The 16,149-nt window shown below is 40.5% G+C and overlaps 1 protein-coding gene across 5 annotated transcripts in view; it reads right to left on the minus strand.

Annotated features, from left to right (window-relative positions):
- Positions 1–8,888: 8,888 nt before the first annotated feature.
- Positions 8,889–16,149, minus strand: part of LOC135111590 (uncharacterized) — a 30,096-nt gene continuing 22,835 nt past the window's right edge. For 3 of the 5 annotated variants that reach the window (XM_064025053.1, XM_064025063.1, XM_064025071.1), the window contains exons 5-7: positions 11,801–11,960; positions 11,362–11,529; positions 10,628–10,888 (exon numbers count right to left, since the gene is read on the minus strand). In XM_064025053.1, the coding sequence (XP_063881123.1) occupies positions 10,772–10,888; positions 11,362–11,529; positions 11,801–11,960 (445 nt within the window). In that variant the 3' untranslated portion in view covers positions 10,628–10,771. Of the gene's footprint in view, positions 10,889–11,361; positions 11,530–11,800; positions 11,961–16,149 lie in introns of all 5 variants that reach the window. The other 2 variants (XM_064025081.1, XM_064025091.1) reach the window with 1 other exon arrangement.

Below are 16,149 nucleotides of genomic sequence, written 5' to 3' on the forward strand. Positions count from 1 at the left end.
GTATGGCATTAAGTGGGCCTTTCTTTTTATTTAAAATTTTTGTTGTCCTTGGCCTATGGCTCTCTCTCACACACACACACACACACACACACACACACACACACATATTCTACAATTTTTTCCCATAACTTTATGATGAAATACGATAAAATAATGTGCGTCTTATGCAGAGGTGTGTCTAATATGCTGGCAAACATGGTATATATATATATATATATATATATATATATATATATATATATATATATATATATATATATATATATATATATATATATATATATATATATATATATATATATATATATATATATATATATATATATACACACACACACACACACACACACACACATACAATTTTCACTTAAATCATGATATTTTACTCTTTATCATAAAACACATCTTAAATACAGGATATTTAATTTTGATTTAAATCACTTGATTTTACACAATTTGATTTGTATCAAAACAACACTGATTCTGCCCTATTCTGAAATCAGAGAAAAATCTAACGTTAGTTTCCTATGGCATCTCTGTGAATGTTCTAATTCCTGAAGTGTTGATGCAGAAAACTGCAGAGTAGTGTCATCAGCATAAGAAGAGATAGGAAAGTATGACAAAGATCATTGATGAATATTAGAAAAAGTGGGTGATAAGATAGAGCCCTGTGGAATACCAGCTTAGGAAAAGAACAGTGGTTATCTACTTCTGCTGCAACAGAATGATCAGATCTATCCCCCAGTGGGGATGATAAAAACCATAAGAGGGGAACTTAGAAATCAAAGCTTTGTACTATGTAGATTAGTGATTCCCGACCTTTTTCTGATTCCATACCACTTGGATGGCTCACACTACCGTCATGTACCACTTGATTTCAGGTTCCAGTATTAAGTAACTTGCTCTTCTAGTGAACTAGTATCGAGTAACTTACTATTCTAGCAAACCAAGTATGAGTAACTTCCTCTTCTAGTGAACCAAGTATCAAGTAACTTGCTCTTCTAGTGAATCTAATATCAAATAACTTGCTCTTCCTGTGAACCCAGTATCAAATAACTTGTTTTTCTTGTGAAGTATCAAACAACATGCATTTCTAGTGAACTCAGTATCAAGTTACTTGCTTTTCTTGTGAACCCAATATCAAGTAACCTGCTCTTCTAGTGAACCCAGTATTAAGTAAGTTGCTTTTTATAGTGAACCTGTACAAGTCTACTGTTTTTTTTTTTCTTATGTAGGAAGGACACTGGCTAAGGCCAACAAAACTCCAATAAAAAAAAATGCCCATTGAAATGCCAGTCCCATAAAAGGTTCAAAGCAGTAGTCAAAAATTGATGAATAAGTGTCTTGAAACCTCTCTTGAAGGAATTCAAGTCATAGGAAGGTGGAAATACAGAAGCAGGCAGGGAGTTCCAGAGTTTACCAGAGAAAGGGATGAATGATTGAGAATACTGGTTAACTCTTGCATTAGAGAAGTGGACAGAATAGGGGTGAGAGGAAGAAGAAAGTCTTGTGCAGCGAGGCCGCAGGAGGAGGGGAGGCATGCAGTTAGCAAGATCAGAAGAGCAGTTAGCATGAAAATAGCAGTACAAGACAGCAAGAGATGCAACATTGCGGCAGTGTGAGAGAGAGGCTGAAGACAGCCAGTTAGAGGAGAGGAGTTGATGAGACAAAAAGCTTTTGATTCCACCCTGTCTAGAAGAGCAGTATGAGTGGAACCCTACCAGACACATGAAGCATACTCCATACATGGACGTATAAGGCCCTTGTACAGAGTTAGCAGCTGGGAGGGTGAGAAAAACTGGCAGAGACATCTCAGAACGCCTAACTTCATAGAGGCTGTTTTAGCTAGAGATGAAATGTGAAGTTTCCAGTTCAGATTATAAGTAAAAAATAGATCGAGGATGTTCAGTGTAGAAGAGGGGGACAGTTGAGTGTCATTGAAGAAGAGGGGATAGTTGTCTGGAAGGTTGTGTTGAGTTAACAGATGGAGGAATTGAGTTTTTGAGGCAATGAACAATAACAAGTTTGCTCTGCCCCAATCAGAAATTTTTGAAAGATCAGAAGTCAAGCGTTCTGTGGCTTCCTTGTGTGAAATGTTTACCTCCTGAAGGGTTGGACGTCTATGAAAAAACGTGGAAAAGTGCAGGGTGGTATCATCAGTGTAGGAGTGGATAGGACAAAAAGTTTGGTTTAGAAGATCATTAATGAATAATAAGAAGAGAGTGAGTGACAGGACAGAACCCTAAGGAACACCACTGTTAATAGATTTAGGAGAAGAACAGTGACAGTCTACCACAGCAGCAATAGAATGGTTAGAAAAGAAACTTGAGATGAAGTTACAGAGAGAAGGATAGAAGCCATAGGAGGGTAGTTTGAAAATCAAAGCTTTGTGCCGGACTCTATCAAAAGCTTTTGATATGTCCAAGGCAACAGCAAAAGTTTCACCATAATCTCTAAAAGAGGATGACCAAGACTCAGTAAGGAAAGCCAGAAGATCACCAGTACAGTGGCCTTGACGGAACCCGTACCGGCAATCAGATAGAAGGTTGTGAAGTGATAAATGTTTAAGAATCTTCCTGTTGAGGATAGATTTAAAAACTTTAGATAGGCAGGAAATTAAAGCAATAGGACAGTAGTCTGAGGGATTAAAACGGTCACCCTTTTTAGGAAGAGATTGAATGTAGGCAAACTTCCAGCAAGAAGGAAAGGTAGATGTTGACAGACAGAGCTGAAAGAGTTTGACTAGACAAGGTGCAAGCACGGAGGCACAGTTTCGGAGAACAATAGGAGGGACCCCATCAGGTCCATAAGCCTTCCGAGGGTTTAGGCCAGCAAGGGCATGGAAAACATCATTGCGAAGAATTTTAATAGGTGGAATGAAGTAGTCAGAGGGTGGAGGAGAGGGAAGAACAAGCCCAGAATTGTGCAAGGTAGAGTTTTTAGCAAAGGTTTGAGCGAAGAGTTCAGCTTTAGAAATAGATGTGATAGCAGTGGTGCCATCTGATTGAAATAAAGGAGGGAAAGAAAAAGAAGCAAAGTTATTGAAGATATTTTTGGCTATATGCCATAAGTCACGAGGAGGGCTAGATCTTGAAAGGTTTTGACACTTTCTGTCAATGAAGGAGTTTTTGGCTAGTTGATGAACAGACTTGGCATGGTTCCGGGCAGAAATATAAAGTGCATGAAATTCTGGTGATGGAAGGCTTAAGTACCTTTTGTGGGCCACCTCTCTATCATGTATAGCATGAGAACAAGCTATGTTAAACCAAGGTTTAGAAGGTTTAGGACGAGAAAAAGAGTGAGGAATATATGCCTCCATGCCAGACATTATTACCTCTGTTATGCGCTCAGCACACAAAAACGGGTCTCTGACACGGAAGCAGTAATCATTCCAAGGAAAATCAGCAAAATACCTCCTCAGGTCCCCCCAACTAGCAAAGGCAAAACGCCAGAGACACATTCGCTTAAGGGGATCCTGAGGAGGGATTGGAGCGATAGGACAAGATACAGATATGAGATTGTGATTGGAGCCCAACGGAGAAGAAAGGGTGACAGCATAAGCAGAAGGATTAGAGGTCAGGAAAAGGTCAAGAATGTTGGGCGTATCTCTAAGACGGTCAGGAATACGAGTAGGGTGTTGCACCAATTGCTCAAGGTCGTGGAGGATAGCAAAGTTGAAGGCTAGTTCACCAAGATGGTCAGTGAAGGGAGAGGAAAGCCAAAGCTGGTGGTGAACATTGAAGTCTCCAAGAATGGAGATCTCTGCAAAAGGGAAGAGGGTCAGAATGTGCTCCAATTTGGAAGTTAAGTAGTCAAAGAATTTCTTATAGTCAGAGGAGTTAGGTGAAAGGTATATACAGCACAGATAAATTTAATCTGAGAGTGACTCTGTAGTCATAGCCAGATGGTGGAAAACTTGGAAGATTCAAGAGCGTGGGCACGAGAGCAGGTTAAGTCATTGTGCACATAAATGCAACATCCAGCTTTGGATCGAAAATGAGGATAGAGAAAGTAGGAGGGAACAGAAAAGGGGCTACTGTCAGTTGCCTCAGACATCTGAGTTTCACTGAGGAAAAGATGAGGTTTAGAAGAGGAGAGGTGGTGTTCTACAGATTGAAAATTAATCTTAGACTGAATGTTCCAGAAGTTAATGAAGAAAAAGTTGAGGGGGTGTCAAGACACTTAGGGTCGTCAACAGAAAGGCAGTCCGACCTGGGGACATTTATGGTCCCCTCCACAGATGGACTCCGAGGCTGGAGTAGGAGTCGCCATGATGATTTTAAAATTTTTGAGTGAAGGGTGTATGTGTTCTTAGGTGCTTGTAGTTTTGTGTGGAGGAAGAGAGTTGTCTTTAGAGGGCAGGCTGTGACTGCCCCTTTATGTTGTGTGACACAAAGGGAAACATTCAGTGAGGTCACAGCTGGGTTTAATGATAAGTTCACAGCACCCCCTGAACAGTGCTTTAGACCTCACTGGGAGTAGTTATTGTTTCAGCAGGTGTCTACTGCCTCCTATATGTATAATGTATAATGTATGATGCCACCTGCATGATTTGCATAAACATTCTACACTTTTTTTTTTTCTTATGTAGGAAGGACACCGGCCAAGGGCAACAAAAATCCAATAAAAGAATATGCCCACTGAAATGCCAGTCCCATAAAAGGGTCAAAGCAGTGGTCAAAAATTGATGAATAAGTGTCTTGAAACCTCCCTCTTGAAGGAATTCAAGTCATAGGAAGGTGGAAATACAGAAGCAAGCAGGGAGTTCCAGAGTTTACCAGAGAAAGGGATGAATGATTGGGAATACTGGTTAACTCTTGCGTTAGAGAGGTGGACAGAATAGTGGTGAGAGAAAGAAGAAAGTCTTGTTCTGCGAAGCCGCAGAAGGAGGGGCGGCATGCAGTTAGCAAGATCAGAAGAGCAGTTAGCATGAAAATAGCTGTAAAAGACAGCTAGATATGCAACATTGCGGCAGTGAGAGAGAGGCTGAAGACAGTCAGTTAGAGGAGAGGAGTTGATGAGACGAAAAGCTTTTGATTCCACCCTGTCTAGAAGAGCAGTAAGAGTGGAACCCCCCCAAGACATGTGAAGCATACTCCATACATGGACGGATAAGGCCCTTGTACAGAGTTAGCAGCTGGGGGGGGTGAGAAAAACTGGCGGAGACGTCTCAGAACGCCTAACTTCATAGAAGCTGTTTTAGCTAGAGATGAGATGTGAAGTTTCCGGTTCGGATTATAAGTAAAGGACAGACCAAGGATGTTCAGTGTAGAAGAGGGGGACAGTTGAGTGTCATTGAAGAAGAGGGGATAGTTGTCAGAAAGGTTGTGTCGAGTTGATAGATGGAGGAATTGAGTTTTTGAGGCATTGAACAATACCAAGTTTGCACAGCCCCAATCAGAAATTTTAGAAAGATCAGAAGTCAAGCGTTCTGTGGCTTCCCTGCGTGATATGTTTACCTCCTGAAGGGTTGGATGTCTATGAAAAGACGTGGAAAAGTGCAGGGTGGTATCATCAGTGTAGGAGTGGATAGGACAAGAAGTTTGGTTTAGAAGATCATTAATAAATAATAAGAAGAGAGTGAGTGACAGGACAGAACCCTGAGGAACACCACTATTAATAGATTTAGGAGAAGAGTGACAGTCTATCACAGCAGCAATAGAATGGTCAGAAAGGAAACTTGAGATGAAGTTACAGAGAGAAGGATAGAAGCTGTAGGAGGGTAGTTTGGAAATCAAAGCTTTGTGCCAGACTCTATCAAAAGCTTTTAATATGTCCAAGGCAACAGCAAAAGTTTCACCAAAATCTCTAAAAGAGGATGAGCAAGACTCAGTAAGGAAAGCCAGAAGATCACCAGTAGAGCGGCCTTGACGGAACCCATACTGGCAATCAGATAGAAGGTTATGAAGTGATAGATGTTTAAGAATCTTCCTGTTGAGGATAGATTCAAAAACTTTAGATAGGCAGGAAATTAAAGCAATAGGACGGTAGTTTGAGGGATCAGAACAGTCACCCTTTTTTAGGAACAGGCTGAATGTAGGCAGACTTCGAGCAAGAAGGAAAGGTAGATGTTGACAGACAGAGATGAAAGAGTTTGACTAGGCAAGGTGCAAGCACGGAGGCACAGTTTCGGAGAACAATAGGAGGGGCCCCATCAGGTCCATAAGCCTTCCGAGGGTTTAGGCCAGCGAGGGCATGGAAAACATCATTGCGAAGAATTTTAATACGTGGCATGAAGTAGTCAGAGGGTGGAGGAGAGGGAGGAACAAGCCCAGAATCATCCAAGGTAGAGTTTTTATAGCAAAGGTTTGAGCGAAGAGTTCAGCTTTAGAAATAGATGTGATAGCAGTGGTGCCATCTGGTTGAAATAGAGGAGGGAAAGAAGAAGCAAAGTTATTGGAGATATTTTGGCTAGATCCCAGAAGTCAAGAGGGGAGTTAGATCTTGAAAGGTTTTGACATTTTCTGTTAATGAAGGAGTTTTTGGCTAGTTGGAGAACAGACTTGGCATGGTTCCGGGCAGAAATATAAAGTGCACGAGATTCTGGTGATGGAAGGCTTAAGTACCTTTTGTGGGTCACCTCTCTATCATGTATAGCACGAGAACAAGCTGTGTTAAACCAAGGTTTAGAAGGTTTAGGATAAGAAAAAGAGTGCAGAATGTACGCCTCCATGCCAGACACTATCACCTCTGTTATGCGCTCAGCACACAAAGACAGGTCTCTGACACGGAAGCAGTAGTCATTCTAAGGAAAATCAGCAAAATACCTCCTCAGGTCCCCCCAACTAGCAGAGGCAAAACGCCAGAGGCACCTTTGCTTAGGGGGATCCTGAGGAGGGATTGGAGCGATAGGACAAGATAAAGATATGAGATTGTGATCGGAGGAGCCCAACGGAGAAGAAAGGGTGACAGCATAAGCAGAAGGATTAGAGGTCAGGAAAAGGTCAAGAATGTTGGGCGTATCTCCAAGACGGTCAGGAATACGAGTAGGGTGTTGCACCAATTGCTCTAGGTCATGGAGGATAGCAAAGTTGTAGGCTAGTTCACCAGGATGGTCAGTGAAGGGAGAGGAAGGCCAAAGCTGGTGGTGAACATTGAAGTCTCCAAGAATGGAGATTTCTGCAAAAGGGAAGAGGGTCAGAATGTGCTCCACTTTGGAAGTTAAGTAGTCAAAGAATTTCTTATAGTCAGAGGAGTTAGGTGAGAGGTATACAGCACAGATAAATTTAGTATGAGAGTGACTGTAGTCGTAGCCAGATGGTGGAAAACTCGGAAGATTCAAGAGCGTGGGCACGAGAGCAGGTTAAGTCATTGCGCACATAAATGCAGCATCCAGCTTTGAATTGAAAATGAGGATAGAGAAAGTAGGAGGGAACAGAAAAGGGGCTACTGTCAGTTGCCTCAGACACCTGAGTTTTAGTGAGGAAAAGATGAGGTTTAGAAGAGGAGAAGTGGTGTTCTACAGATTGAAAATTAGATCTTAGACTGCGAATGTTGCAGAAGTTAATGAAGAAAATGTTGAGGGGGGTGTCAAGACACTTAGGATCGTCGACAGAAAGGCGGTCTGACCTGGGGATATTTAGGGTCCCCTCCCCAGATGGGGACTCCGAGGCTGGTGTAGGAATCGCCATGATGATTTTAAAATTTTTGAGTGAAGGGTGTGTGTTATTAGGTGCTTGTAGTTTTGTGTGGAGGAAGAGAGTTGTCTTTAGAGGGCAGGCTGTGACTGCCCCCTTGTGTTGTGAGACACAAAGGGAAACGTTCAGTGAGGTCACTTATAGGCTAACAATGAAAAATAATTACTTAACATTACACTTGAGAAAAATTCATAGCATTACAGTAAAGCAAACATGCTAAAACTGCTGAGGCTCGGTAAAATTTGTTGAAAAAAAAAAAAACATAAAATAAAAATACAGAAACCCATGAGGCAGTAAAAATTTTTTGTGAAGAAAAATTTACTAAAAATCACATGTACTCAAAAGTGCTAGTGTACCACAGGTTGGGAACAACAGTGCTAGACTCTAACAAGTTAAAGATTTTGACATACTCAAAGGAAGAGTAAAAATTTTACCCAAATCCCTAAAAGTGGATGACAAAGAATCAGTAAGGAAACCCAGAATACTGGTAAATCTCCTTTTATACAAGCCATACTGGTGGTCAAGAAAATTGTGAGTGGACAGATGTCTCTGAATCTTATTACAGACAGATTCAAGGATTTTTGATGAGCAGGAAATCAAAGCAATAGCATGGTAGTTTTAAGGCCTGGAGCAGTCATCCTATTTAGGAATGAGTTGGATGTGATCAAATTTCCAGGATGAAGGAAAGGTAGATGAGAATAGGCAGAAATGGAAGAATTTGATCAAGCAAGTTCAAGCATAGATGCATAGTTTCTAGGAATGATAGGAGGCGCTCTGTCAGGTTCAAGAGCCCTCTGACTAGAGAGAATATGAAAACATCATTTCAAGGAATCCTAATGTCAGGCATGAAATAGAAAGAGGTAAAAGAGGGATAAGACAAGAATGATTCAATTTTCAATGTTCAGCAAAGGTCTGAATGAAGGGTTCGGCTTTAGAGATAAATGAAGTGACAATGATGTCATCTGGGTCAAAAAAAGGAGGGAAAGAACATTAGTTGGTAGAGATGTTTTTGCCACAGCACTAGAAACTAGGAGGGAAGATCAGTTTGAGAGCTTTAGACATTTTCTCTTTTCATGGAAAAGTTCTTGACAGAATTTGCCATGATTCTGAGCAGATATACAGGCTGCATGATTTTCAGACACTAAAACCATAACTATAGTGTTATCAAAATAACAAGTGACATATTGTAAGCAGTTAAAAGATTAAAGTCCACTCTCCTTGTCTTGTTTTCTGGTAAAATTAAAGTTCAAGTTCACCATAATGGTCTGTTTATTTGCAAAATGCAATTAGAGCAATACAAAAACCTCCAAAATATGACATGGTTCTGAGATACCAGGAGAAACCCATCTCCAGTCTAGACACCACATCCATGAGTGTGTAAAGTAATGTACACAAAGTCATTGGTAATACTTAAATAATGAAATAATCTTCATTTATCATCTGCAAATTCAAGTTTCTTTATTGATTCATACCTCAACATCTATGCCACAGAGATTCTATAAAATGTTAGTGAAATGTGAGCCATGATCACAAAAAATTTCTAGGATGCATAAGGTTATTCAATTGAAAGAACTTCTAACAGGAGAATCACCAGCTGACTAATTCAATAAAAATGACATCTGCTTTCTTTTGTTAAATTTATTGCAGACTGAGCATCCTGTATCTGAAGATTTAAAGTCTGAAAAGATCTCAAGTCCAAATCCAGCCCTGAAATGATGTCATAGATAGAAAATTTGATTAATTATCTAAACTAAAATTCCATAACACATACCATGTAGAGTTCTGACACTTGATACCAGTTTGCTATCCAGTGTTGTCACTTCATACACACTTGCATGTGTTGGCTGCATTCACCTAATAATGACTTTCTAAGTTGTCAGTTGCTAGTGGCCTGCCCATACATGCCAAGATCTCTCAAGGTTCTTTTGGAGTACTTCATCCCAAATTTTCTTTGATCATCGAAAATTCTATTAAATACATTCAGATCTATAATTCTTTTCATCCAGTCACTTCACAATCCTCTAAACGTGCATAAACCACCTCAGTCTACTCATCCTCATTACTAAACAAACACATTCAACTTCCATCCTCTCCCTCAGTTAAACATCTACAATCTTGATTCTATTGTTCAGTAAAGCATTGCACATCTAACTTAGTATCTGTATCTCTGTCTGCTTTATTCTCTAAGCATCTTCCTTCAAATCCTAGTTTTCACTACCTTACTATATTACATTTCTCACACAACCAATATAAAGTGCCTCTTGCATTCAAGACTCTCCTCAGTTTCAATGAAGGCAATAGTTCCCCAAATTTCATCTGTCGACTTCATATTCTTGCCACTACACTAGCATTTGCACTACCTCCAGCACAAATCATATCCTTCAAAATATAAACATTCTACTACACATTCAAAAGATTAACCATTTAGCAACCATTTCAACTGTTCTCACTTATCTCTCCCACCACCCTCATTGATGTGTTGCACATTCATTCGAACACTAATATCCTGAAATTTAGCTTGAATCCCACTACATCTCTGCATCCAAATATCACATATACAACATAAAACAGTCAAGATTCACATCCTTTCTGCAGATTGTGCAAGACCATGCAAAAATTATTAGTGGTACCACCCTTGCGTGAAATCATGATTTTATTTTATATGTACATTTTATTCTTAGGCACTTGAATTCAATGCCATTGACTGCTCTAACTTTATGACTGTTCAGCAAAGCAATTTTCTTAGCTACTTCAGTGTATAGTTTCGAGATCTCTCAACCTCAACTTGACAAAATAGGATTTAGCTTAGCAATGACAACAGCCACATGCCAAATTTCAACAGTAAAATTAACAATAATATGAAAGACAATGGGTGACCATTTAGACAATGTGGGAGATAAAAATTGGTTCTGGCAAAAAAAATATGGTACATCTACTGAATGCAAGTAGATGTGAAGAATAATGACATCCATCATACACTTTCATATACAAATATGCATAACATACCTTCACTGGCCACATTCACACACATTAAATATTTATGAGCAACTGAGAGGTGAGCTGAGCAACAGCAGGTGAGGACCAGAGAACACATACATGTCATGGGGTGAAGGAAAGTGGGGCAAAGGCCAGCGTCACCCATTTTTTAGGGTTTTGTATATAAAGAGGCCAGCAGCAACAGAACCACACACGCAGAAGACGAATACAGCACATCGGTAAAGGAAGTTGGCTCCACAAGTCAGCACTGCAACCTGTCAAAAACAATGAAGTTCATGGACAACTGAAATGGTACAACTTTTTTTTTTTAATACAACAAACTCTTTCTAGCACAGCATGAAATCCAGGAAAGATTAGTCTTAGTTCACAAAGTAGAAAAAAAATCAAGGGTGGAATGCCCAGCTATCTCTTACAGGGAAAGGTACCTTTTAGAGATGTTAGGGGAAACTTCCGTGCATCCAACCCAAGATTCAATCCTCTAACCCAACAAACACCAAGCACAAACAGAAGCAAAGTTTGTCAGCTTGAAGTCACAACACTGGTACCAATGAAACTTACAAGATGGATGTAATAAGAGTTCTGAGGTCTAAGGTCTGAACAGTATGTAAAAATTTGTGGTATGTTATGTTCTATTCAAGAGTGTATTCCTTCATAATAAGAAAAATAGGTTTATGGTAACAAAGGTTATTTAATGAGGGAAAAGACAGTAATAGTCTGAGATACTGACCCAGCCACCTGCTTCCTGCACCCATCGACACACATGCTCCACCAGGTACTTGAGGGACCACTTTATTAACCGGTGAATCAGTTCCTCTCCCTTTATCCTCACCTGGTGCACTGCCACATCTCCCACAAATGTGAATAGTGCTACAATGCGTTCCCGAGTGATACCATCCTGAAAAATGGAGTAGCTTGTTTTACATGATGATTTTTTTTCTTATCAATAAACAGTATGATCATTGAGATTGTACCTTAAACTCTTGTGAACTCTTTCTATTTTACATTCAAGTTTGCAATCTGAGGGAAACAGTGTTTCTGGTGTCTAAATTATATATAAATGGTCCTTTCCCAGGATCTATTTACCTTTAACCATTGCTCACTGCAAGGAACAAGGCCCCCATCCTCCCCCATAAAAAAAAAAAAAAAAAAAAAAAAACTATACTCACATAGAATAGCTCAGCACAGAGCTGAAAGAAATCATCCATCTCAATGCAGCTCAGGTTCACTGATTCTGCCATGTGCCGCACCTTTCGTCTCTCAGCTGTACATGCAAAAGCATCAGCAAGAAGACGCAGCTCACGGCCAGCACGAACCATGTGGGGGCTGCTGGAGCAGAAATGAAGATCACCATCACTGATTTACTTTCTATACAGGATGAAGAAACCACCCAATATTTAGAAAAGAAGTTTACACAACATACTATATAACTGTATTTCCCAGCATATAGCATGTAATTCTCCCAATAAATTTTTTACAGAAGACACCCAACAAGTTACACATCAATGACATGGGTCTTGCAAGAAAGATGATCTGATGCCACCTCCAGTATAATCTTGAAGAGATCATACAAACATTTATTCCCAAAACAAATAAAATACAATAGTAACAATTTTTGAGACATAGATAAAATACAATAATAATTATCTTTATGAGACAAATAAAATACAATATTAATTATCATTATGAGAACATAAGAACATATGAACATAAGAAAATAATACGACTGCAAAGGCATGTTGGCTTAAACATGGCAGTTCTTGAGCATTTGAGATTTACCATCTGCTACCCTTAACCATAAAATTATTTGAAACTCTTGAAACAATGAATGTTTATGCATCTATGTTCTTCCCAGATTTGTTCCACTCGGCCAAAAACCCCCTATTTATAAAATGATCGCTGCCTATGTTCCACTCAGCCACAAACTCCATATTTATAAACTGATCGTTGCCTATGTTCCACTCAGCCACAAACCTCCTATTTATAAAATGATCACTGCCTATGTTCCACTCAGCCACAAACCCCCTATTTATAAACTGATCATTGCCTATGTTCCACTCAGCCACAGATCCCCTATTTATAAAATGATCGTTGCCTATCTTTCTTTTCAAATATGAAAATATTTAACTTATAATTATTTATAAAAGTTCTAACTTGTTCCCATGCTAAGAGAAGCCAATTAAAACCTTTGATGAGCCTTTCACTCATTTCCAAAATAATATATATATGGCATTTTAATCTATCCTCATGAGGATCATCCTAATCATCTTCCTTTACACAGACTCTAAACTATCTATGCCCATTATGTAATAAGAAGACCAGCAGAACTGTACAGCATAATATACTAAGTACAGCCTGAAAAAATGTTTATTATAACCTTAGATTCACACCTGCAGTTTTTTTTTTTTTTTTTCATATAGGAGGGACACTGGCCAAGGGCAACAAAAATCCAATAGAAAAAAATGCCCACTGAAATGCCAGTCCCATAAAAGGGTCAAAGCAGTAGTCAAAAACTGATGGATAAGTGTCTTGAAACCTCCCTCTTGAAGGAATTCAAGTCATAGGAAGGTGGAAATACAGAAGCAGACAGGGAGTTCCAGAGTTCACCAGAGAAAGGGATGAATGATTGAGAATACTGGTTAACTCTTGCATTAGAGAGGTGGACAGAATAGGGGTGAGAGGAAGAAGAAAGTCTTGTGCAGCGAGGCCGCAGGAGGAGGGGAGGCATGCAGTTAACAAGATCAGAAGAGCAGTTAGCATGAAAATAGCAGTACAAGACAGCAAGAGATGCAACATTGCGGCAGTGTGAGAGAGAGGCTGAAGACAGCCAGTTAGAGGAGAGGAGTTGATGAGACGAAAAGCTTTTGATTCCACCCTGTCTAGAAGAGCAGTATGAGTGGAACCCTACCAGACACATGAAGCATACTCCATACATGGACGGATAAGGCCCTTGTACAGAGTTAGCAGCTGGGAGGGTGAGAAAAACTGGCGGAGACATCTCAGAACGCCTAACTTCATAGAGGCTGTTTTAGCTAGAGATGAAATGTGAAGTTTCCAGACAGATCGAGGATGTTCAGTGTAGAAGAGGGGAACAGTTGAGTGTCATTGAAGAAGAGGGGATAGTTGTCTGGAAAGTTGTGTTGAGTTAACACATGGAGGAATTGAGTTTTTGAGGCATTGAATATTACCAAGTTTGCTCTGCCCCAATCAGAAATTTTAGAAAGATCAGAAGTCAAGCGTTCTGTGGCTTCCCTGCGTGAAATGTTTACCCCCTGAAGGGTTGGATGTCTATGAAAAGACGAGGAAAAGTGCAGGGTGGTATCATCAGCGTAGGAGTGGATAGGACAAGAAGTTTGGTTTAGAAGATCATTAATGAATAATAAGAAGAGAGTGGGTGACAGGACAGAACCCTGAGGAGCGCCACTGTTAATAGATTTAGGAGAAGAACAGTGACCGTCTGCCACAGCAGCAATAGAACGGTCAGAAAGGAAACTTGAGATGAAGTTACAGAGAGAAGGATAGAAGCCGTAGGAAGGTAGTTTGGAAATCGAAGCTTTGTGCCAGACTCTATCAAAAGCTTTTGATATGTTCAAGGCAACAGCAAAAGACTCACCATAATCTATAAAAGAGGATGACCAAGACTCAGTAAGGAAAGCCAGAAGATCACCAGTAGAGCGGGCTTGATGGAGCCTAACTGGCAATCAGATAGAAGGTTGTGAAGTGATAGATGTTTAAGAATCTTCCTGTTGAGGATAGATTCAAAAACTTTAGATAGGCAGGAAATTAAAGCAATAGGACGGTAGTTTGAGGGATTAGAACAATCACCTTTTTTAGGAACAGGCTGAAAGTGGGCAGACTTCCAGCAAGAAGGAAAGGTAGATGTTGACAGACAGAGCTGAAAGAATTTGACTAGGCAAGGTGCAAGCACGGAGGCACAGTTTCGGAGAACAATAGGAGGGGCCCCATCAGGTCCATAAGCCTTCCGAGGGTTTAGGCCAGTGAGGGCATGGAAAACATCATTGCAAAGAATTTTAATAGATGGCATGAAGTAGTCAGAGGGTGGAGGAGAGGGAGGAACAAGCCCAGAATCGTCCAAGGTAGAGTTTTTATAGCAAAGGTTTGAGCGAAGAGTTCAGCTTTAGAAATAGATGTGATAGCAGTGGTGCCATCTGGTTGAAATAGAGGAGGGAAAGAAGAAGAAGCAAAGTTATTGGAGATATTTTTGGCTAGATGCCAGAAATCACGAGGGGAGTTAGATCTTGAAAGGTTTTGACATTTTCTGTTAATGAAGGAGTTTTTGGCTAGTTGGAGAACAGACTTGGCATGGTTCTGGGCAGAAATATAAGGTGAATGAGATTCTGGTGATGGAAGGCTTAAGTACCTTTTGTGGGCCACCTCTCTATCATGTATAGCATGAGAACAAGCTGTGTTAAACCAAGGTTTAGAAGGTTTAGGATGAGAAAAAGAGTGAGGAATGTGTGCCTCCATGCCAGACACTATCACCTCTGTTATGCGCTCAGCACACAAAGACAGGTCTCTGACACGGAAGCAGTAGTCATTCCAAGGAAAATCAGCAAAATACCTCCTCAGGTCCCCCCAACTAGCAGAGGCAAAACGCCAGAGGCACCTTTGCTTAGGGGGATCCTGAGGAGGGATTGGAGCGATAGGACAAGATAAAGATATGAGATTGTGATCGGAGGAGCCCAACGGAGAAGAAAGGGTGACAGCATAAGCAGAAGGATTAGAGGTCAGGAAAAGGTCAAGAATGTTGGGCGTATCTCCAAGACGGTCAGGAATACGAGTAGGGTGTTGCACCAATTGCTCTAGGTCATGGAGGATAGCAAAGTTGTAGGCTAGTTCACCAGGATGGTCAGTGAAGGGAGAGGAAGGCCAAAGCTGGTGGTGAACATTGAAGTCTCCAAGAATGGAGATTTCTGCAAAAGGGAAGAGGGTCAGAATGTGCTCCACTTTGGAAGTTAAGTAGTCAAAGAATTTCTTATAGTCAGAGGAGTTAGGTGAGAGGTATACAGTACAGATAAATTTAGTATGAGAGTGACTGTAGTCGTAGCCAGATGGTGGAAAACTCGGAAGATTCAAGAGCGTGGGCACAAGAGCAGGTTAAGTCATTGCGCACATAAATGCAGCATCCAGCTTTGGATTGAAAATGAGGATAGAGAAAGTAGGAGGGAACAGAAAAGGGGCTACTGTCAGATGCCTCAGACACCTGAGTTTCAGTGAGGAAAAGAAGATGAGGTTTAGAAGAGGAGAGGTGGTGTTCTACAGATTGAAAATTAGATCTTAGACTGCGAATGTTGCAGAAGTTAATGAAGAAAAAGTTGAGGGGGGGTGTCAATACACTTAGGGTCATCGACAGAAAGGCAGTCCGACCTGGGGACATTTATGGTCCCCTCCCCAGATGGGGACTCCAAGGCTGATGTAGGAGTCGCCATGATGATTTTAAAATTTTTGAGTGAAGGGTGTGTGTGTTATTAGGTGCTTGTAGTTTTGTGTGGAGGAA

This window comes from Scylla paramamosain, chromosome 2 (assembly GCF_035594125.1).
Source record: "Scylla paramamosain isolate STU-SP2022 chromosome 2, ASM3559412v1, whole genome shotgun sequence".
In the NCBI taxonomy this organism is placed as follows: Eukaryota; Metazoa; Arthropoda; class Malacostraca; order Decapoda; family Portunidae; genus Scylla; species Scylla paramamosain.